This window comes from Castanea sativa, chromosome 5 (genome assembly GCF_040712315.1).
Source record: "Castanea sativa cultivar Marrone di Chiusa Pesio chromosome 5, ASM4071231v1".
Classification (NCBI taxonomy): Eukaryota; Viridiplantae; Streptophyta; class Magnoliopsida; order Fagales; family Fagaceae; genus Castanea; species Castanea sativa.
Genome location: NC_134017.1, coordinates 56265458 through 56275539, shown reverse-complemented (window position 1 = coordinate 56275539; position 10082 = coordinate 56265458). Strand labels below are relative to the sequence as shown.

At 35.0% G+C, this 10082-nt stretch overlaps 1 protein-coding gene across 1 annotated transcript; it reads left to right on the top strand.

Moving 5' to 3' along the window:
* The first annotated feature begins 6811 nt into the window (after positions 1 to 6811).
* LOC142636897 (phospholipase A1-Igamma1, chloroplastic-like) lies at positions 6812 to 8604 on the top strand. The gene has a single exon (XM_075811182.1). The coding sequence runs from the start codon at positions 6955 to 6957 to the stop codon at positions 8128 to 8130; it is 1176 nt and encodes a 391-aa protein (XP_075667297.1). The 5' UTR covers positions 6812 to 6954; the 3' UTR covers positions 8131 to 8604.
* Positions 8605 to 10082: the final 1478 nt, after the last annotated feature.

Genomic DNA, 10082 nt, shown 5'->3' with positions numbered 1-10082 from the left:
GTGGCTACTTCTTTAAATGACCCCTTGCGTCCACCATCCTATACGGGATTTCCTCACCCTAAAAAGGAGATGAGATAGGGATAGGGTGCAACGCCCTAGCCTAATACCCAAAAAAAAGGAATTTTTGGAGAGCCACACGTGTGATCCCATCTACTCCCTCCCCTAAACCACACATTACGTAAAATATCTCTACCTCTCGGCCGGGTGCCTCATTTCTTTTATTTCACTCTCAAACACAATTGCAAACATACTCACATACACACTCCTCTCTACCTCTCTCTTTCACTCTCTCACCAGTGTATATCCTCCACCATCTCCACCATCTTTTCATGGCAAGATCACCAGAAAACTCTTTTGGAATATCTAAGGCATCTAAATCTCTTTTATTTGAGGTAAAATTTCTAATTTTTTTGGTGGGTTTATATGCTTTTGCTAGAAGCTTTCTTTATCTAAGCTTTGATAATGATACCCATGTGATTTATGAGATTTGGAAGTGATATTCATGTGTTTATATGTATGGATTTTGTGTTGGTGGAATTATTTGACGAGTGGGTTTATAGTTTTTATAATGGTGGCTATTTAAGTAGTGAAGATTTGGGAGTTTTGGTTTTCAATGCAAAATAGTTGGTGAATGTAATTTTTATTGTTTATTTGGAACTAGTTAAGGATTTAAATTGTTAGTCTTGGAGGATATTGTGATTTTTGGTATCATGGGCCTCTTGTTGATGTGGTGTAAATTTTGTGGGAACTGCTTATAAAGTGTTAGGGTTTTGATGTTAAGGAAAATACTATGAATGATTTAAGTCTACAAATTGAAGTCTATGCCTTGTAAATTAATTTTTTGAGAAACATTGGAAGTGGAATATATTATTGATGAACTTAAATACTTAGGCTTGCCTAATTAATTGCTTAGTTAGCAATCTCTAACTCATACCTAGACATAATGTCAAGCTTTATGCTTATCGTGATAGGTTTGCTTGATATTGTTTAGGTTCTAATTAATCTCCTTTGGAGATTGGAGAATAAGGCTTTTTGCGGATTGCAAGGTATGTGGCTTCTTAATGAAAATGAGTCATTGTTGCACTCAATTGTTTTATGGTTAAAACCATTTTGGAACATTATTCATGGTTTTACTAAAATTTACTATTTTTACTATTATTGATAATCATTTATGGAAAATGCATGAGGCATTGAAAGTGCATCATATTTCTTATTGCATATGGAGAAATGCATGATTTGTTAGCAAGGAAAATATTAACATCTTTGACTAAATTCTTGAGAATGAAATTCATGGATTTTATGGTATATTGGAAAATTTAAAGATGCTTTGATAATTGGGAAAGTTGATGCAAAACATTTTTAACAAGAAATGGTTTTGAGGACTTTGAGAATATTGTAGATATTTGGTTATTGAAATATCTTATGAAACTATTTGGAAGTAAACTATGTATTTGAATACATTTAACTTGTGAGCTTTTGATGTGGGTTTGTACCTATGCTATGATATTGGTGATTATCCCGTCTTTGTGACGTGTGATTATCCCATCTTTGTGATGAGGACTTTGTGACATGTGATTACCCCATCTTCGTGACGACAAGCTAGGTTGGAGGCTCCCACTTTGCATGACACGGGTAAATCATTGAGTGTAACGGTAAGGCTAGGGAGGGCCAAGAGACCACATGCAAAAGAGGTACTACATGGTGCGTTATCCCCTGTTGCCCATGAGGGGGATAGTTAAATCCTTGAAGGTGTGGGTGAGGCTAGGCAGTGCCAATGAACTACATGCCAAAAGAGGTGTATATCATGCTAGTGTGTTTGGGTTCCAACCTGTTTGTGCCGGTATGATGTCTAGTGGCACCTTGAGTGAGGTTTCAGGTTTTGAGATGGTATTGGACATTTTTATGGCTCACAGTTAATAAAATATAGTTTCATAGTTATTTTGGGAAGCTTAGTGCTATATTATTTCTATCATTCTTGTTGGGTTAATGAATTTGATTTTACATAAATTAAATGGAAATTTCCAAATTATAGTATGTTTTATAAAATGCTCATTATCATGAAACATCTATTTCCCCCACCTCTATTAATTATGCTACTGACTGGGCTATGTCTTATCCCATTCTTTTACAAACCTTTCAGAGTAGGCAACGATCATTTTGAGATAGGTTTTTGTGATTAGCAGTAGTTAGACCAGCTACTAATGGAGGCTAGACTTTTGTTATGGCGATCATTAGATGAACACACTAGAATAAGCTTGACTCATTCTTTTATATCTAATAGTGGTTATAACTTTATTTCCACTGATGGGACAAGTTAATGATATATAATTGTATTTATTCAGACTTCTATCCTTTTATGGCTAGTGGTTCTTGTAATTATTGCATAGAGTTTTGACTTACTTTGGAAGTATCATTAATGAAGTTTTTATGATAATTCTTGATGTTGGTGCTTTGATAATGAATTTTGGATTGAATTGTCCAAAAAGGAAAAATCAACAGGTACCTTTAAGATATTTTGTCATGCTTGAGACCCTTTTGGGTTTAGAGCGTGACATAGAGCGTCAATGATCCAAACTCGCCCCGCCCCCTTCCATCCCTAGAAAGAAGTGTTTGTAGGTGCACACAACACTCATTTCAAATTTTAATTAGAACTAGTTGCTCCATAAGGTCAGCGTCTGAATACTCTCCAATTGTCACATTGAGGTAGGTAACCTCTAATTCTTTAAATTATGGAACAAGTAATATGAACCATGTCTCTCTCACGAGCCTTAACCAAACAAGCATATAGATGAAATATTTTAATAATTATATATATATATATATATATTTATTTATTAGTAGTTATTCAATAATTTTGTAAAATATTATGATTGAATATTCGAATTTATCATTGAATGTGACCATCCCATCTTTCGATGGTCATGGGTTATGAACTGAATTGAACTTTTGGCATTGAGCTATTTCTTCACAGGACCTCTTTCATATTTGTCTTTGACTGAAACAACCCACTAAGTAGTAATATATCAATATTAGCAGCCATGGCCTAAGGACGGACTCAGGATTTCAAATTAAGGAAACTGGAGTATAGGCAAAAAATAAAAAATAAAAAATTGGTATCATTATTTTTTGTATTTGTTAAGTTTTTGAGTTGACCAATTGCCAGTTAGGCTAAGTTGATTAGGCTGATTGGAGAGGAGAAGAGGTTTAAGATTTTGGAAGAGAGAGTCAATGCTGTACCGGTGTACTATTTTAGAATTACCGCAGTTATATATATAGCTCAATGATCCCTAAAAATTGTGTATATACTATATAGACATATATTTAACTTATATAAATTAATATATTTAATTAAAATCTATTTTCTTAATTTTTTTATGCAAACATGTCCAAATTATTTTAAGCCCAAGCCCATCAAAAAACAATTTTTGATGAATTAGAAAAATAGAGAAGGCTGAAGACTTGTCTAATATCAGCCCATTAAGTTTGTTTTTTTAAGATGAAATAGAGTTGGTGGTTGACAGTAAACTCATTGGTTTCTCAGCATTAAAAAAAAGTAAAATAAAGGTCGACATTTGAGAAGAAAGATAGTAGAAGTTGGCACTTGGCAGCAAAATCCATTGGTTTCTTAGCAGGTAGAAATGCAAAAGGAAGGAAACAATGGCAAAGAGCAAGGGAGGACGAAGAAAAAGAAGAAACGCGATGCAAAGATAGCGAGTTCGACTCTGATAGTATCTCACCAGTGGTGGGCCTAGTGATTGAAGCTTAAAAAATGGGGAAAGAAGCTAAGTACCAAAAATTTCAAAAAATATTTAAAAAACAAGAAAATTTCTTGGACTCAGGGGGCTGCCCCCCCCCAGGGGTCTATCCCAACATGGTCTAATGTCCATTGATCTTATATGATATATTATCTGATATTATATTGTATGATAGTTTACATATAATATATAATCTATATTAATAATTTTTTTGAAAGGTTAATATATATTAATTTTAGCATCCATTTTAAAGGCAAAAACAATTGTGTATTAGCCGCCATTGGTCTTATATAATATATATTTATATATTATATATTATACGGTGATATACTTTATTTAGAGAAAAATAAAATCAAATATTGTAACAATTGGCTTTTGAAAAGAACATGACCTCACCTCAGAGGAAAATCCAGTCCAACTCTCCTAGTCTCAACCACCAAGGTCTACCATTTCACAATCAAAGGCGTGTGCTTGAACAATTCAAACCGAAGCCTCCTATCAACATAAAGTCACAGTCCTCCTAAGAAATGCAACCCAACAAGAAGTCTACGTCTGGGACATTCAAGAGTTACAAACTTCAAAAGTCTAACGTGTCTCCCAATTTAGCACAACACTCCAATCACTGCTAATAAACGAAACTTCATACTTGAGGTATAACTAATTGATTAGAAAAACTATTAAGTCATGTTATGATCTATGAAAGTTCAAAAAGCGTGTAAAACACCTTTGAACGTTTAGACCCCCAAATTACAAATTACCAATTCAAGCTTATAAACAAACAATGTACGTGCGGAAAATGTAAATAAGTTAAAACAGAATTGATAACATAATCTAAACCAAATAAAATCACATCCACAGCAGAAATTAAATGACAAAGATTAAGGAAAGATATATGCAAACATAAGAACAACACAACGATGTGTTATCGAAAAGGAAACCAAAGCCCTCGGCGTAAAACCTCTCCGCCGCCCTCCAAGCGGTCAATAATCCACTAAAGAATGTAGTTGGGATACATAGACAACAGAAGACCCTCCAAGCTAATCTACCCAGTGTACCTAAGCCCTCGAAGCTCCTACTCCAACGAGACTACGCTGAACCTATTTCTTCTTTAGCTTACCGGATTCCGCTATAGCCCATAGCATCAACCAATATGAAATTGGTCCTTTTTTAATTGCTTCCCAAAGCACCAAACAGCCTTCTCACAGATGTAGGTATGGTGAGAAAATGTTTTGGTAATGTATCTCTCAAGGATAGAACAATGGAGAGGAAGAGAGTAGAGGAATTTGAAGAGTCTCTAAGTGAAGATTGTAGATGAGTCAATCTTGTTTTTCTTTAGGGTTTTTCTCTCAAAATTCTCTCTGAAAGCTCTTTACATTTCGTGGGTATAAAGGGTATTTATACTAGGGTGAGAAAGGAATGCAAAGAGTCATATTTTCCCAAATAGGGCTGGCTGGCGACTTGGACTCGCGACTTGACTGCGCGAGTTCCAGCCGCGAGCAAACAGAATGGCCAGACTGGACTTGACTGAGTCGCGAGCTCCAGCTGACATGACTGTTCAACTTCTCAGCACACTTCGCTCGTGTGCATCATCTGGCGACTTGCTAGCTGTGAGCCACCCGCGAGATCCAATTGCAAGTCCCTACTTCACTGCACATTCTTGAGCATTTCTTCATACTCTCTCACACACTACCCTTACATGAATCCCACCTAAATACAGGGTTTCTAAGTACTGAATTACAAGCAAATTGGTACGGAATAAAGCCAACACAATGGTTGATAAATTTCAACCTTGCAATCTACAACCCAAAAAGTAGCATAATTAGTAAGGGTATGGGAATAGATTGCCACATGAGGAATCTTAAGAAGCAGTTTTTTACTACGATTTCTAGTGGAGTTGTCAAGGATATTATTCACATAGTTGTTCTTGTTTTGGTCATTTTTGTTTTTGACAAAGTGTATCGTTTGATGATGCTTTTGATTTTATTTTTTTGCTAGAGAAGTTTGGGGGAGAAGAGTAGAATAATAGTAGACAAAAAGATAGTGGTGGGTTTTGAATTTGGATGTGTTTGATTTGTTTTGCACAACATTCCTCGTCTTTTTAACTTGATTGTTAAAGGGGTCAAGTCCTTAAACTTTGTGTCATTTCATTTGTAATAATTTTCTTTTATCCTTCATGTTTTTAACGATCCGTATGGTTGGCGTAAAACGTGAGGAGAAGAGAAAATGGTGTTTGGTTGGAGAGGGGAGGGAGGAAAGAAAATGGTGGAATTTATTTGTTTTCTTTTTAGGCCAACCATTTGAGAGAAAATGGAAAAAATTTAGATAGTCTCGGAAAATTGCTCCAAGCTCTCATATAGAGGATGCGGCCTATGGTGTGTCCCATGTGTAGGGTCCACTCCCCATGTTAGAGCTTAGAAAAATGCTTTGAAACTACTTAAGATTTGTCAAAGAAAATAGTTTTCTCCACAAATTGAGGAGAAAATTGGAGAGAAAAGTAGGGGAGGCGTAGGTTCGATGGAAAATTACCCATTTGCTCTCCCCCATTTAAATGCTGCATTTGTTTTCCCTTTTAGGTATGTAACTACTTAGTAGTAGTTGTGTAGTAGTCGGTTTGTTTAGTTTACTTTGGGCTCACACAAAACTAGTACGGAAGAGTCCCCCAAAAAAAGTTAAAACTAATAAATTAATCAATTAATTAAAATAAATTATAATGAGGTGTAAATTTATAAAACTTTTAAAACAAATGTGTCAAAATTTAAAATTGTCAACGAAAAATTAAAGGCTTAGATTTTATAGATGATATACTTTATTTAGGAAAAAAAAAATCTAATATTGTAACGATCGGCTTTTGAAAAGAACATGACCTCAGGAAAAACCCAGTCCCACTCTCCAAGTCTCAACTACCTCTCCAAGTCTCAACTACCATTTCACAGTCAAGGTCTACCATTTCACAGTCAAAGGCGTGAGCTTGAACAATTCAAACTGAAGGCTTCTATCAAACTTCAACCTACTATCATTGTGTATATATAAGTCTCATTCATACCCAACATAAGTTGACATTGATTTTCAAAAACAAAACACAAGCTGATATTAATCCCCTTCAATCTTCATCTTTCTTTCTTTCTTTCTTTTGATCAGTTCAATCTTCATCCTTAATCTGATATTACAAGTTGTCTTGCATAACCCCCTTAAGACGATCATGGAGGTATCACCATTGAGGCAAGTCAGAAAAGAAAAAGGAGCAAAGAAAACCAAATGGGTATTGAAGTTGAAGTTTGGTGTAACTTGGAAGGCCATCAAAAAGGCATCATCATCCTCTATGAAGCTTAATCGTTTTCATCTAACTTGTGCTTCAAGCATGAAACAACTCTCCCTAGTCCGGGTTCAAGCAGAGGAGGCTGTTAAGCCAATTCAACAAGCACATATAAAGAAAAAAGCTTCTCATCATGTCACAAAATCACTATTATCCCTCCTCCAATTGCCATACACAGCTTCAGATTTTATAGACTGGGGTGATCTAATGACACCCACCAAGTCTCCAAAGGAAAACATATCAACAAAATGGCGTGAAATTCATGATTTGCACAATTGGGACAATCTTCTTGACCCTCTCCATCCTTGGCTTCGACGCGAAATTATTAAATATGGAGAATTTGCGCAGGCTACTTATGATGGATTTGACTTTGATCCTTTGTCCGAGTTTTGTGGGAGTTGTAGATACAACCGGCACAAGCTTTTCGAAGAATTAGGCCTAACAAATCATGGTTACAAGGTTACTAAGTACATCTACGCCATGTCACATGTAGATGTTCCGAGTTGGTTTGAGAGGTCACATCTAGGTGAAACATGGAGCAAAGATTCCAATTGGATGGGCTATGTAGCGGTTAGCAACGATGAAGAATCAGAAAGGATTGGAAGAAGAGACATAGTCATGGCATGGCGAGGTACAATTTCTCCAACTGAATGGTTCACAGATCTTAAGGCAATGCTTGAGCGTATTGGGGATGGGAAAATAAAGGTCCAACATGGGTTTCGTAGTATTTATAAATCAAAGAGTGAGTTCACCAGGTATAACAAGTTGAGTGCTTCTGAGCAAGTCATGGAAGAAGTGAATAGACTCATCAAGTTCTATAAAGCAAAAGGTGAAGGAATAAGCTTCACCATCACTGGGCATAGCCTTGGTGGTGCTTTGGCTCTCCTCAATGCTTATGAAGCTGCTACTTCAATCCCTGGCCTTCCCATTAGTGTCATTTCTTTTGGAGCACCAAGGGTTGGGAACTTGGCATTTAAGGAAAAGCTTGATGAAATAGGGGTAAAAACACTACGCATTGTAGTTAAGCAAGATATAGTCCCAAAATTTCCAGGGTTCATATGAAACAATATTCTTCATAAGCTTAATTTTGTTACTAAAAAATTCAATTGGGTTTATAGGCATGTAGGAAGCCAGTTGAAACTTGACATGTTCATGTCACCTTATTTAAAGCGTGAGTCTGATTTGATAGGCAGCCATAATTTGGAGATATACCTCCATCTCTTAGATGGATTTCTTGGCAAGCAGCGCAAGTTTCGGTGGAATGCTCGGAGAGATGTTGCATTGGTGAACAAGACAACAGATATGCTAATTGAGGAGTTGAGGATCCCTAAGTTTTGGTATCAATTGCCTTACAAGGGGCTTGTGCTTAACAAACATGGAAGGTGGGTTAAACCGTGTAGAGAACCTGAAGATGTTCCTTCTCCATTATCTGTAGCATCTGAGAATGAACTGCATTAATTTGTAGATACATAGATGTTTCAAATTGTAATATCAAGCAGTTTTGAGCTTTAAGCTTCTAAGTTTCGTTGAGGATGTTGGGCACTTGAATTAATATCGATTTGTGACATTGTATTCTAAATTGCACTCCAAACTAAATCCTTTGTTTATTCAATCCTTCGGCATCATGTTTGTCACCATGTTCCGCAAACCATTTTTATACCACAGGCACCTTTTAGAATCTAACAAATGATTCACTAATGCTGGAACAGACACCACCCAGCTGTCACCTTCATAAATTTTTCAACAAGTAGTCAATCCGTTATTACTGTTTATTAGGCTTTGGAAAACAGGCAATAATGGAGGCTGCTTGTAACACCCCAAGCCTTTTTCTTAAGCAAATTTTAGATGTGAATAATATCTCAAATGAATTTTATTTTTCTTTTTAAGGTAGTTAATAATTCTATTTTTCTTTGAGCTTCTTCTACTCACAACCACCCATTATCACCACTTAAAGCAACCTAAACCATACCAATACCCAGTGGTGGTTCCAGGGATTTTTTCCAGGGTGTTTCTCAAGAAGCATAAATTACACAATCTAATAAAAAGAAAATTTTATATATTGACAACAACAACAACAACAGCAACAACAACAACAATAAAAAACACGCAAATACATAAAGTTTTACAACATAAAGCTTGTGGAGTTCTGTTGTGGTTGTTGTTAGTATTGCTGAATAGGGATGGACGGCGATAGCTGGAGAGAGTAAGTGAGTTTCTTATTTCCTTTTAGTCTTTAGGTTTGATTTAGTTTTAGTTTAAATTGTTTAATGACTTGTGAATCTGTGAATTAAAAATGTAATCGTGTTGGTGTTAGAGTAGTGATAGTCTTAGTCTGAGATGAGATTGATCTTGTACTGGGCTTTTCCATTTGCATTTGGTTTGGGCCTTGTTATCAGTTTTATTATAAATTTTTTTTTTTTTTCAGATTTTTGTTCAAGTTTTTTTTGGGGGGGGGGGGGGGGGTTTACATGGTTTTATAAACTAGTATGGTAAATGAACCGAAAAAGAGATTGGTTTTTTGGTCAGACCGAGATCTGACCAATGGTTGAATCGGTGACATCATAAATAATATAATTAATAAAATTTTAAATTATATAAATAAAAATATAATAATTTTATTACTAATAATATGGTAGCAAAATGTAAAAACATAATATTTAGTGACATTTTTCGTGTAAATTTAATCAAATGTCCTTAGAATGGACAATCACATGTTTAATTATAATCATAAAAATAAAAATTTTATTTTATATATATATATATATATAATGAATTAATTGATATTATATAAAATTAAGTAACTTTTTAAGTTTATTCACTTAATTAACTAAAACTACTATTTTTTTCTACTCAAAATTATCGGAAATAGAAAAAAAAAAGTAGTTGTACAATGAAAAAGGCTAAAGTTACGTGACTTTGACCAATTAGTTGTATAATATATATTATAATGTTTTTGATAAAAAGTAGTCGTACAATGACAGTGTGTAAGGTAAAGCAAAAACTAAAAGTAAAGC

Bases quoted from the DNA above. Each gene is read 5' to 3' on its own strand.
- LOC142636897 (XM_075811182.1), top strand. From the start codon at position 6,955: ATGGAGGTATCACCATTGAGGCAAGTCAGAAAAGAAAAAGGAGCAAAG.